General features: G+C 35.5%; 1 protein-coding gene across 1 annotated transcript in view; it reads right to left on the reverse strand.

The window, feature by feature from the left end:
• The window catches only part of BRD10 (bromodomain containing 10), a 124,128-nt gene extending 121,854 nt beyond the window's left edge, over window positions 1-2,274 (reverse strand). Inside the window, exon 1 of the mRNA XM_028107248.2 lies at window positions 2,063-2,274. Within this exon, the coding sequence (XP_027963049.2) occupies window positions 2,063-2,115 (53 nt within the window). The 5' untranslated portion in view covers window positions 2,116-2,274. The remainder of the gene's footprint in view (window positions 1-2,062) is intronic.
• Window positions 2,275-12,702: the final 10,428 nt, after the last annotated feature.

The raw sequence follows: 12,702 nt of genomic DNA on the forward strand, positions 1-12,702 counted from the left end.
AGTTAAGATTTCTTAGGTCATAAAAAGCACAAAACATTAAAACAAAAGAATAAACCTGAAGTTAAAATGTTATATTTCTTAAAAAACACTGAAAATGAAAAGTCAGGCAAAAGACCAGGAGAAAATACTTGCAACACATATATATCTGACAAAGTACTTGCACCCATAATATACAACAGAATTCTTAAAATTCGATAATAAAATGCGTGGGAATGAGAAAGTGAGGATAGTGGTTTCTTCTGGGGACAAAGGAGAAATCTAGGGAATCCTGTTTTAAGTATGTTAATTTCTTTAAAAATAGCTGAGTAGTGGGTACGTGGAGACTTTCATTATAATTTTATTCTTTGCTTCATGTTTAAAATATTTATAATTTAAAAATTAAAAGTTAACACTAAACCCAAAGAGAAAGTTTAATTCATATTGCTCCATGAAATTATCATAGTCACTAAGACATTTAAGGTGGATTTTTGCCCGTATCTTATTCACCTATGTCTATTTGACATTAAACACAAGGACACACAAACATGTAAAATTGAAGAAAAGAAAAAGATTCCATTAGATTCCTAGTTTCCTACTATCCATTCCTACTTGGGATGCTTAAATTTTTCCCTCATCAACTTTAAACAACTTACTAAAAACAGTTTGTTGATCTTTCCTCATAGCATGGGTTCAGGCTCTTCTGTTTTCTTTCTTAGTTCCATCATTTCACAAGTCAAAAGGACAGCATATTAGTTAGGAGTACAAGCTCTACAGCCAAAATGCCTGCCTTTAAATCTTGACTACCACTCAAAAATTGCCTGACCTTGGGCAAGTTAATTAATCTCTCTGTGCTTCAGGATAAATGTTAAATACATATAAGGTACTTTGAGCTAAACCTGGCAAATAATCATGTTCAATAAATGTTAATCATTCTTATCTTCTTATTGCTGCTATGACTATTATTACAACTATGTCCTGACTTATTTTTGTCTCTTCCTTTGTCACTCCTTAGTATTAAGGAAGTACTTAGTCTTGTTAGTTGTTCCCAGAACAATTTGACCTCTCTCTCCCTATTTCTGGTCATCAGTAGTGAAGATCTAGACTATTATAAGCTTTCTTCGTACAGGCCTTCCTTTTCTTCATTTTCTCTCTATTTCAATCTATTATACACTACTGTCAGATTAATCTTTATCCCTTTTCATAAAATCCCCTTTCCTTTAGCAGGAATAGCTCTATAAGGTTTTGTAGAAGGAAAAAAAAGTATTTCACAGTGGGTTCTGAATTAATCACTAGAATAAAAAGTATGGTAGGAGAAAGTCTCAAGGTTGAGTTTTAATCAAATATCAAAGCAAGCTAAATTTATTATTATGAAAGTAACAAAGACATTTTATAAATTGTCTTTGAGTAGCATTAGCAGTTCCCTATTACATCAGCAATCACTCCTAATATAGTTTGAGTCTGAGATTTATTATGAAAATCACCAGTCTTTTTTGAGTAATCACCTCTCTCTTTTGTTATAATATGTTATACAAATGCCATTAATCTATGCTCCCAGGCCCTAGGAAGGTAACACTAATTAAGCACAACATTCTTTCCTGATGAGCCCAGGGTAGGGTGAGTTATCCAGAAAATTAATACCAATGGAGGAACTGGCAGAGGTGGACCTATGTATCATTTTGAACTACATAATCTCTGGAGTTTCTCCTAATTTTAAAGGTCTGTGAATCTATTTTAAAGCTATACTAATCTATATAAAACTCTTCTAATTTAAAATTTGACAATACTTCTATTTTCATTTGTAATTCATTTGATAATACTTCTAGAAATCTAGAAAGCATTCTGAAATCTTTTGTAAAAATTTGTGTTTAGCTTCAAAGTAATTTGGTCTGAAATTTAAAACTATATTTTTAAACAAATTTCACTGTGATTATTTCATTATGAATTCAAACTTGAGTGACAATGCATTTTGTTAACACTACTGAAATGGGCCCAAAATTTGATATGGGCATACAAAAGTTATACAGCTACTCTTTGAAAAGTAGTTCCTAGAAATTTGAAAATGACTTTTTTTTTTAACATTTACCTTTTTTCTTCTTTTGCTCTCAGCTGTTCTTCCTGTCTCAAAACTTGAACCATTATAGATTCAAAAACTCCACTTGTCAAGCCTGCCAAACTTCGTGGTGTTGACCGACGCCTTGTTGAGGTACATGCAGTTCCCTTCTCATCCTCCAATCCATAATAGCCTCTAGATGTAACTGCTATCGTTGTCTTTTCTCTCAAGTGCCTTGGAGAAGAATAAGTCAATTCATAAGGTCAAATCTTCTGGGTAAGCAATAAACCCTCTTAACCAGCATCTTAAGAATAATCTCTTTTGCTAACTATATAAAAAGTATATAGTTAAACCTTACTTAGCTATGCTCCAGATTTTTATCTGCCCTACATTAATTTCTAATTTTCCTTACCCATATCATAAAATCAGTCTGAATGACAGACCCTTCCCTACATTTAAAAAATATATAAATCTTGGGGTGCCTGGGTGGCTCAGTCGGTTGGGCATCTGACTTCAGCTCAGGTCATGATCTTGGGATCCTGGTATCAAGCCCCAGGTCAGGCTCCCCACTCAGCAGGGAGTCTGCTCTTCCCTCTACCTCTCTCTCTGTCCCTCCCCCTGTTCATGCTCCCTCTCTCTCAAATAAATAAAGAAAAAAGAAATATATGAGTCTTTCACATTAAAATTAAGGATTAAAACACTATCTCTTTAATGGAAAAAAGTTTATTATTTGCAAAATTAAATGCAGCTTATTTTTACATTTCTTCATATATTTCATACTACCTATCATTGGTATAGGAAAATGCACAATACTACAAAAACATTTTGGAAGAGAAAATCCATGGTACATAAACACTTAAAGAAATTATAAACAAATGAAACATTACAATATACGATATAGAAGTGCAAATTTGGAAACCTGACTAACGTATAAAAAGAATCTAGGAATCAAGATTCCCTTTTCAATGTCACACAAATGTCTCCCTACCCTATAATATTCTATTAATGCACTAAGATACTAATCTAATACTTGAAAACACTGATTAAAAAAAAGTTTCTCAGCAGTTTAATTACCTATAAATACCCTTAATGAATTTGAAATATTGATTAAAACCATTTACACTGGAAAAACACTAATCTTATCAATTTTTTCAGTCTAAATTAAAACCTGACTTCTGAACTTTTATCTGAAAAAAAAAAGGCTAATTATAAAATTAGCATTAGGGAAAATATCTGCTCTTCTACCTCTGTAAAATATGCCAGAGCCTCTGAAGGTTTTGAACATGTTTTTTCTACAATGACAAAATTAAGTCAATACCCCAAGTAAGCATTCAATATGCTGGATGAATTTTATGTAAATTAAAAGTTGACCCTGTAATCAAATTTTCCTGCTTTCCTATAGGCTTTCTTTAATACAAAATAGGCTAAGGTTCAACAAGACAAACTTTTATGGTATGAAATACAATCAAATGCCTTTCCATCCTGGACTTTGTTCACAATTACTCTAAAAACTTTTATAACAATCTTAGTCTCAGGCCATCTGGAGCAAGATTCTACTGAACTATGGCACTATTATATGTTTTCTTTGTTATAAGGAGATAATGTTGTAACTGATTCAGCTTTAAGTAGGGCATGAACTTTTAAATTAGTTTTCAAGTAATCCTGAAGAATTTGGGCTAATCTAACCATACTGTTTCAGGCTGTGATTATTTTATGCATAATAGCATATATATAGATCTGTCTGATGGCTAATTGGGCCAAAAGGAATGTGGGCCAAAAGATAATAAGATGACTGGCAATAACAGATACTGAATGGGTATACTTGGGTTCATTTTACTGGTGAACTAACTAGTTCTATAATTTTAATTACTTCCTCAATACTGATGGAAGAGAACATTAATGAACAATATTGCATTGAAACGTGATGACATCTCAAAGGTCACAGCATATGCAGAGCACTAGGGATAAAAGTTGAGGGAAATAGTAAGTCACATGGCTAAATTATTATGTAAGCAAGTCAGACACTAAATTTTATCTTTTAATTTCACTCTTACAAGTAGAGAAGATGAAGTTATATAAACTACTTTTTTAAACAGTATCTTCTCAGAATAAAGACCAAAGAGAAATTAGTATCCTTTATTACTCATCCAAAAAAAAATGTAAATACTTTGATATTTATCATTCATAATTAAAATAGAAGAAGGAAAACTATGACGTCTCTTTCATTTCAAGGTGTAAAGATTAAAAAGTGTAAAGATTACACTCAGTGTTGGGGAGAATCTAGAAAAGAAAAATTTTCACAAAACATTATTGGATATGTAAAATTGGCACAGCATTTTTGGAAGTCAATTTGGTAATAATCATTAAGATTTAATGTGCGCATATCCTTTGACCCATCATGGTCCTAGGAATTTACCCTATAGACATATCTCCACAACTGTGAGCAATCTCTCTCTCTCACACACATACAGAGTATTGTTATTTAAAAAAAACAACCTGTAAACATAAATGTCCTTTTATAGATTAAACAATGTATACCACAACATGGAATAACATCCATCCATCAAAAGGAATCAGAAGTCTGTATGTACTCACTGTAAAAGATGTCTATATTACACTGCTGAATGTAAAAGTTTCTGAATATATCTTTTAACCCGAAAGTAATTATATATAAGTATATATATATGTAAACATACATATGGCACCAAGTAGTATGTGTATTTGTGTACAAGTTCAAACTCTCACCTAGACTATTGCAATCTCTTCATGACAGGCATCCTGGCTTCTATTCTGATCTCCTTGCAGCAACCCAGGTCATCCTTTTAACAGGTAGTCAGATCATGTCAGATCATGTCATTCCCCTGCTCTGTCTCCTCCAAAGCCTTTTAGTTACACTTAAAATCCAAAGTATCTACCTCTCCAGACCTCATTTTCTACTACTTTGCTCATCATAGCTCTTTGTGTTCTGGCCACTAAAGTCTCTGTATTATTTTCATAATAATAAGCCAACATCAACTTTGCCCTTGATCATCCTTGTCCTCATATAAGGAACTCTTCCCCCCCAATATCTGTATGGCTAGGCATTATCACTTCATCCACATCTGTTCAAATGCCAGCATACTGAGAGGATTTCCCTGACCATCATACTAGTAAAGGATCCCCTATACTCTTTGTCCCTTACCCACTTCTTTTTCTTCCTGTTTATCACTAAATTATATTGTATAATTATCTATTTATTTGGTCTCACCCGAATGAAAGTTCCAGGAAGATAAGGATTTTGTTTTGTTAATGGATGTAACTTCAGAGCCTCAAACACACACACACACACACACACACACACACACACACACACACACGTGCACGAGGGGTATTTGTAAGGATACAGAGCAAGCTATTTTTCATTTTAAATTTATATACATAAAATTTAAGTTGAAAAATTCCAGTCATCGATTTTCTCTATAACATGTGTTACTAACTAGTTGGGCTTCATGTATCAGAGAATAAAATGCAAAAAGATAAAAATAAGTCTCACCTCCAAATAAGAATTGTCAGATAATCAATAAACAAAACACGCTAAAATAACTCTCCCTTTCTAAAATTCAAGCTTTTTTCCCGCCTACTCAGAAAATTATTTTATAAAATCAGTCTGACAACAGTTTGAAAGTAACAGATTGTTACAGATTGTTAGCAAAGCTAAGCAATAGTTACAGCTGACCGTTGAGTTTTAGTTATCCTTTCTTTAAAAAAAAAAAAAGCATGAAAGGTCTTTTCTGTGTTGTTAATGCATTCCAAATTTCAGAATTCAGAGGCTTAATTCTATTTCAAATTATTAGAGTAAGTAGTAAAGAAAAAGTGAATTGATATAAAGCTTTACTTATGGTTAATATATGTACTAACACCGCCCTCCCCCACTAAAAACAGATGTTTGAAAAGGTTTCCATTTTTATGTGATTTTTTTGTTTTTGTTATCAAAACAATATAAATGTTCACCTATAAAAATTATATCTGCACAATTAAAACTTGGAAACAATTATCTAATCTGTTTAAAAATATTCTAAATAAAGAGTTTCATTTTTTTAACCCATTTACTTAAAAAAATTTTAAATACAACTGCAGCCCTCAGGATCCCAGCAAGATAACTAAAAAGAACGTGATGTTTAATGAAGAGACTATTCACAAATGTGTAGCCAGGGTTAAAGGAAAACTAGAAAGGGACAGTGAAGCACTCTTGTGCTAGCTAGGGAGCTGTCATCACTCTGCCCAAAAGGGGAAAGAGAAGGGATAGTTACTGAAACAAAGAAAGCTATAATTATAAAGGGGGCCACAGAATGAAGGAGCACAGTTACTGACAATCTGTAGCCCAGCAAAGAAAAAACTGTTAGAATATCCCAACCCTCTCTGTCCTCCTGTCAGTGCCTCCCCCTGACCGAACCCAATCAGAAGCCAGAACACAAGGCAGACCAGTAGATGCAGTCCTTAGAAATCAGCCTCCTAGGGCACAGAGCACATTGCATAAAGGTGGAAAGTAAATGTGGAGGGGTAAATGAAAATTATCCAGCAAAACAGAACCTGTATATCAGTCTTCATGAGCAACTAACTAATTGAAATTAGGGAAGACAACTCTTACTGGTGAATTTCAACAAAAATTTTTACCTGTTTTGAGGGACGCCTGGGTGGCTCAGTCTGCCTTTGGCTCAGGTCATGATCTCAGGGTCCTGGGATTGAGCCCTACATTGGGCTCCTGCTCAGTGGGGAGTCTGCTGCCCCTCGCCCTGCTCATGCACTCTCGCCCTCCCTTGCATGCTCTCTCTCACTCAAATAAATAAATAAATAAACCTTAAAAAAAAATTTTTTTTGCCTGTTTGATAAACATCACAATGTAGTCAGCCCAGTTTACAATGCCCTTCTATCTGGATTTATGCATCTTTATGAGCTCTGAATTACAACAGTCATTAAAACCAAGTACCAAAATAAACAACATAAAACAAACCTTTCAAATAGCTCTATAGCCAAGTATTAAAAGCAAGATTTTCAAAACAAATGATCACAATGCCTTCACCCACACTAAAGTTTTATATCATTAATGTTAAAACTTATTTTTAAAATTTGCTTATCTCTTGTGTTTAAGTAGATTATAACATTTTACAATATATAAAATGTAATAGGTACAGAATATGATTAAATGATTGATAAATATAGATACATTGAGGGCACATATTGAAAATATTTTGTTTGGGAAAACAGATCACAAAAGTTTGGAAACCACTGCTCTCAGATTCAGCTGTATCAAATACCCAAAAAAATTTTCAGAAAAAAGAAGTCTTCATACCTACAAAAAGTATTTTTGCATTTACAGACTATGAAATTTATTTCTCACTTGATATTCTTTACGTTCTATTCTCCCAGTTGTTACTTATTCCCCCTGCATTTTTTAAAAAAGATTTATTTACTTATTTTAGAGAAAGAGATTAAGCGTGGGGGTAGGGGCAGAGGGAGAGTCTCAAGCAGACTCCGCACTGAGCTCAGAGCCCACATGAGGCTCCATCTCACAACCCCGAGATCACAACCTCACCAAAACCACGCTTAACCATCTGTGCCACCTAGGCAGCCCCTCCCACCCCTCCAACATTTTTAACTCATCGCTGTCATCCAAACCTCCAATCCCTTATTTGACTGCTTCATTTGCTCTAACTAAATTCAGTCTCTTTTAGCTATTCACATAGACAAGTAGTTGGGACCCATCATACATGACAAAGCTCTTATCTCTTGACCAATTATCTGTCTCAGGCATTCCATTTCTTTCTTGCATCTCAGCCAAAAACTCTTTCATTCTTAATACCTCCACCACTAAATATGGCAGGAAAAATCACCATCTTGTACTGTTGCCTATGTAACCTAAACTGAATTCAACCCTATCTAAGAGGACTTTTTGTTGTTGTTGTTGTTGTTGTTTTTTATTATGTTATGTTAATCACCATACCTCATTAGTTTTTGATGTAGTGTTCTATGATTCATTGTTTGCATATAACACCCAGTGCTCCATTCAATTCGTACCCTCTTTAATACCCATCACCAGGCTAACCCATCCCCCCTCCCCTCTAGAACCCTGTTTGTTTCTCAGAGTCCATAGTCTTTCAGGGCTCGTCTCCCCTGATTCCCCCCCATTCATTTTTCCCTTCCTATCTTTTTTTTTTTAACATATAATGTATCATTTGTTTCAGAGGTTCAGGTCTGTGATTCATCAGTCTTACACAATTCACAGTGCTCACCATAGCACATACCCTCCCCGATGTCTTATCACCCAGCCACCCCATCCCTCCCACCCTCCACAACTCCAGCAACCCTCAATTTGTTTCCTGAGATTAAGAATTCCTCAAAGGACTTTTTAAAGAAGGTCAATTCCCTTAATGGTACTCCATAACAGCAATTTCAAAACATAATCATTATTCAAACACTTCACCCCTCTACCCATCATAACTTAGTAGCTGACTTTCCCCACCACTTGTGCTTGTGTTTTTGTCTTTGTTTTCTTTAATTAGGCTCCACACCCAGCATGAAGCCCAACGCAGGGCTTGAACTCACAACCCCGAGATCAAGACCTGAGCTGATATCAAGAATCAGACACGTAACCAACTGAGCCACCCAGGTGCCCTGAAAAACTGGTAGTTTTTATGGAAGAACTCCATGATTTGTTTCATGGAAGAGTTCCCATTTCCTGTTTCTCACAGAACAAAATTATCTAAATGCTACTTGAAACTGCAGTGAAAAAATGTGCTTCTCATTCTCTTACCAAAAGTTAATCCCACCACTGGTTTTCAGAATTCGTATTTCATTTATCTTCTGCAATTTCAACCTCTACATGCTAGCTGTCTTTATCAGACAAACATGTAAAAGTTTATCTTAAAAACAAACCATAACCCTAGGTGGCTCAGTCAGTTAAGCAACAGTCTCTTGGTTTTATTTTTTTTTTAATTTTATTTTATTATGTTATGTTAGTCACCATACAACACATCATTAGTTTTTGATGTAGTGATCCATGATTCATTGTTTTTGTATACCACCTAGTGCTCCATGCAGTACATGCCCTCCTTAATACCCATCACCGGGCTAACCAATCCCCCCACCCCCCTCCCCTCTAAAACCCTGTTTGTTTCTCAGAGTCCATAGTCTCTCATGGTTCATCTCTCCCTCCGAGTCCACCCCTTCATTTGTCCCTTCCTTCTCCTAATGTCCTCCATGCTATTCCTTATGTCCACAAATAAGTGAAACCATATGATAATTGACATTCTCTGCTTGACTTATTTCACTTAGCATCATCTCCTCCAGTCCCATCCATGTTGATGTAAAAGTTGGGTATTCATCCTTTCTGATGGCTGAGTAATATTCCATTGTATATATGGACCACATCTTCTTTATCTATTCATCTGTTGAAGGGCGTCTTGGCTCTTTCCACAGTTTGACTATTGCAGACATTGCTGCTACGAACACTGGGGTGCATATGGCCCTTCTTTTCACTACATCTGTGTCTTTGGGATAAATACCCAGTAGTGTAATTGCTGGGTCATAGGGTAGCTCTATTTTTAATTTTCTGAGGCTTGGTTTTAGCTCAGGTCATGATCTCAGGGTACGAGATGGAGCCCCAAGACTGAGATTCTCTCTCTCACTGCTCCTCCCCGCTTGCACATGCGCTCTCTCTAAAATAAAATAAATAGGGGCACCTGGGTGGCTCAGTCGTTAAGCGTCTGCCTTCGGCTCAGGTCATGATCCCAGGGTCCTGGGATCGAGCCCTGCATTAGGCTCCCTGCTCTGCGGGAGGCCTGCTTCTCCCTCTCCCACTCCCCCTGCTTGTGTTCCCTATCTCGCTGTGTCTCTCTGTCAAATAAATAAAATCTTTAAAAAAAAAATAAAAATAAAAAATAAAATAAAATCTTTAAATAATAAAAAAAAAAATCCCCTTGTAAGGAGTGACATCTAAATTCCTGGCCCATTTCATGTTTCATCCACACCCCTGGCATTTGCCTGCACTTACACTACTGAAATCATGAGTCCCAAATGATCTCCTATTTTAAACTTCAAATAATATTTTTATCAAGTATTTTATTTGAATTCCACTCTAGTTAACATACACTATTAGTTTCAGGTGTACAAAATAGTGATTCAACAATTCCATATATTACTCAGTGCTCATTATCTTAAGTGTACTCTGTAATCCCCATCACGTTTCACCCATTCCCCCACCCCCAATCCTCATGATAACCATCAGTTTCTTCTCTATAGTTAAGACTCTGTTTCTTGGTTTGTCTCTTTTTTCCCTTTGCTTGTTTTGTTTCTTAAATTCCACATAAGAGTGAAATCAGACAGTATTTATCTTTTTCTGACTGACTTATTTTGCTTACCATTGTACTCTCTAGCTTCATCCACGTCATTGCAAATGACAAGATTTCATTCATTTTTACGGCTGAATAATATTCCATTGTAGATCTATACCACTATCTCTTTGTCCATCCTTCAGTTGATGGATAGTTGGGCTTCTTCCATAATTTGGCTATTGTAGATAATACTGGTATAAACATCGGGATGCATGTATCCCTTTGAATTAGTGTTCTTGTAGTCTTCGGGTAAATACCCAGTAGTGCAATTACTGGATCACAGTCGTTATATTTTTAACTTTTTGAGGAAACTCCATACTGTTTTCCAGAGTGGAAAACAGTGGCTGCACCAGTTTGCATTCCCACCAACAGTGCACAAGTGTTCCTTTATTTACACATCCTCACCAACACTTGTTTCTTGCATTATTGATTTTAGCCATTCTGACAGGTATGAGATATCTCATCATAGTTTTGATTCGTATTTCTCTGATGACTGCTGATGTTGAGCACCTTTTCATGTGTCTGTTGGCCATCTTGATGTCCTCTTTGCAGAAATGTCTACTCATGTCTTCCCCAGTTTTTAAACTGCATTATTTATTTTTTTGGTGTCAAGTTTCATAAATTTTTTATTTCTGATACAGACCTTTTATCAGATATTTCATTTCCAAATATCTTCTCCCATTCTGTAGGTTGCCTTTCAGTTTTATTGATGGAAGTTTCTTTGCTGTGCAGAGCTTTTTACTTTGATATAGTCCCAAAAGTGTATTTTTGCTTTTGTTTCCTTTGCCTGAGGAGACATGCTACAGCTGATGTCAAAGATGTTACTGCCTATGTTCTCTACTAGGAGTTTTATGGTTTCAGATCTTACATTTAGGTATTTTGAATTTAGATTTAGTTTTGCATATGGTATAAGAAAGTGGTCCAGTTTCATTCTTTTGCATGTTGCTGTCCAGTTTTCCCAACACCATTTGTTGAAGAGATTGCACTTTTTCCCATTGGATATTCTTTCCTGCTTTATCGAGGATTAATTGACCATGTAAGTTTGGGTCCATTTCTGGGTTGCCTAGTCTGTTCTGTTTGATCTATGTGTTTACTTTTACGACAGTACCATACTGTTTTGATCACTATAACTTTATGATATAACTTGAAATCCAGAATTGTGATGCCTCCAGCATTCCTTTTCTTTTTCAAGGTTGCTTTGGCTATTCAGAGTCTCTTGTCATTCCATACAAATTTTAGGATTCGTTCCAGCTCTGTGAAAAATGCCAGTGTTATTTTGATAGGGATTGCACTGAATCTGTGGATAGTTTTGGGTAGTATAAACATTTTAACAATATTTGTTCTTCCAATCCATGAGCCTGGAATGTCTCTCCATCTCTTTGTGTCATCTCCACTTTCTTTCACCATTGTTTTATAGTTTGCAGAGTACAGGTTTTTACCTCTTTGGTTAGGTTTATTCCTAAGTATCTTAGGGTTTTTGGTGCAATTGTAAATGGAACTGATGCCTTAATTTCTCTTTCTGCTGCTGCATCACTGGCATGTAGAAATGCAACAGATTTCTGTATGTTGATTTTGTGTCCTGTGACTTTACTGAATTGGTCTATCAGTTCTAGTAGTTTTTCAGTGAGTCTTTTGGGTTTCTATATCTTATCTGCAAATAGTGAAAGTCTGACTTATTCCTTGCTGATCTGAATTCCTTTAATTTCTTTTCATTGTCTGATTGCTGTGGCTAGGACTTCTAGTACTATGTTGAATATAAGTCATGAGAGAGATGCACTGTATGGTGACAAACAAAACAAAACAAAACAAAAAACAAAATAAAAAGAAGTCCTGAAAGTTAGACATCCATGTCTTCTTCCTGACCTTAGGCAAAAAGCTCTCTTTGGAAAAATGTCTATTCATGACATCTGCCTATTTTTAATTGGATTAATCGTTTTATGGGTATTGTTTTTTAAGCTCAATGTCACCGATCATCAGGGAAATACAAATCATAAACTACAATGAGAGATCACCTCACACTTGTCAAAATGGCTAAAATCAACAACACAAGAAACAAGTTGGCGAGAATGTGGAGAAAGGGGAACGCTCTTGCACTGTTGGTGGGAAGGCAAACTGGTGTAGCGATCTAGAAAACAGTATGGAGGTTCCTCAAGTTAAAAATAGAACTACCCTACAACCCAGCAATTACACTGCTACGGATTTACCCAAAGAATACAAAAATACTAATTCAAAGGGATACATACACCCCTATGTTTATACCAGCATCATCTACAATAGCCAAATTATGGAAACAGTTCAAGTGTC

The sequence above is a fragment of the Eumetopias jubatus genome, unplaced genomic scaffold (genome assembly GCF_037043125.1).
Source record: "Eumetopias jubatus isolate StellerSeaLion01/CBP00866 unplaced genomic scaffold, mEumJub1_p1.0 scaffold_15, whole genome shotgun sequence".
Taxonomy (NCBI): domain Eukaryota; kingdom Metazoa; phylum Chordata; class Mammalia; order Carnivora; family Otariidae; genus Eumetopias; species Eumetopias jubatus.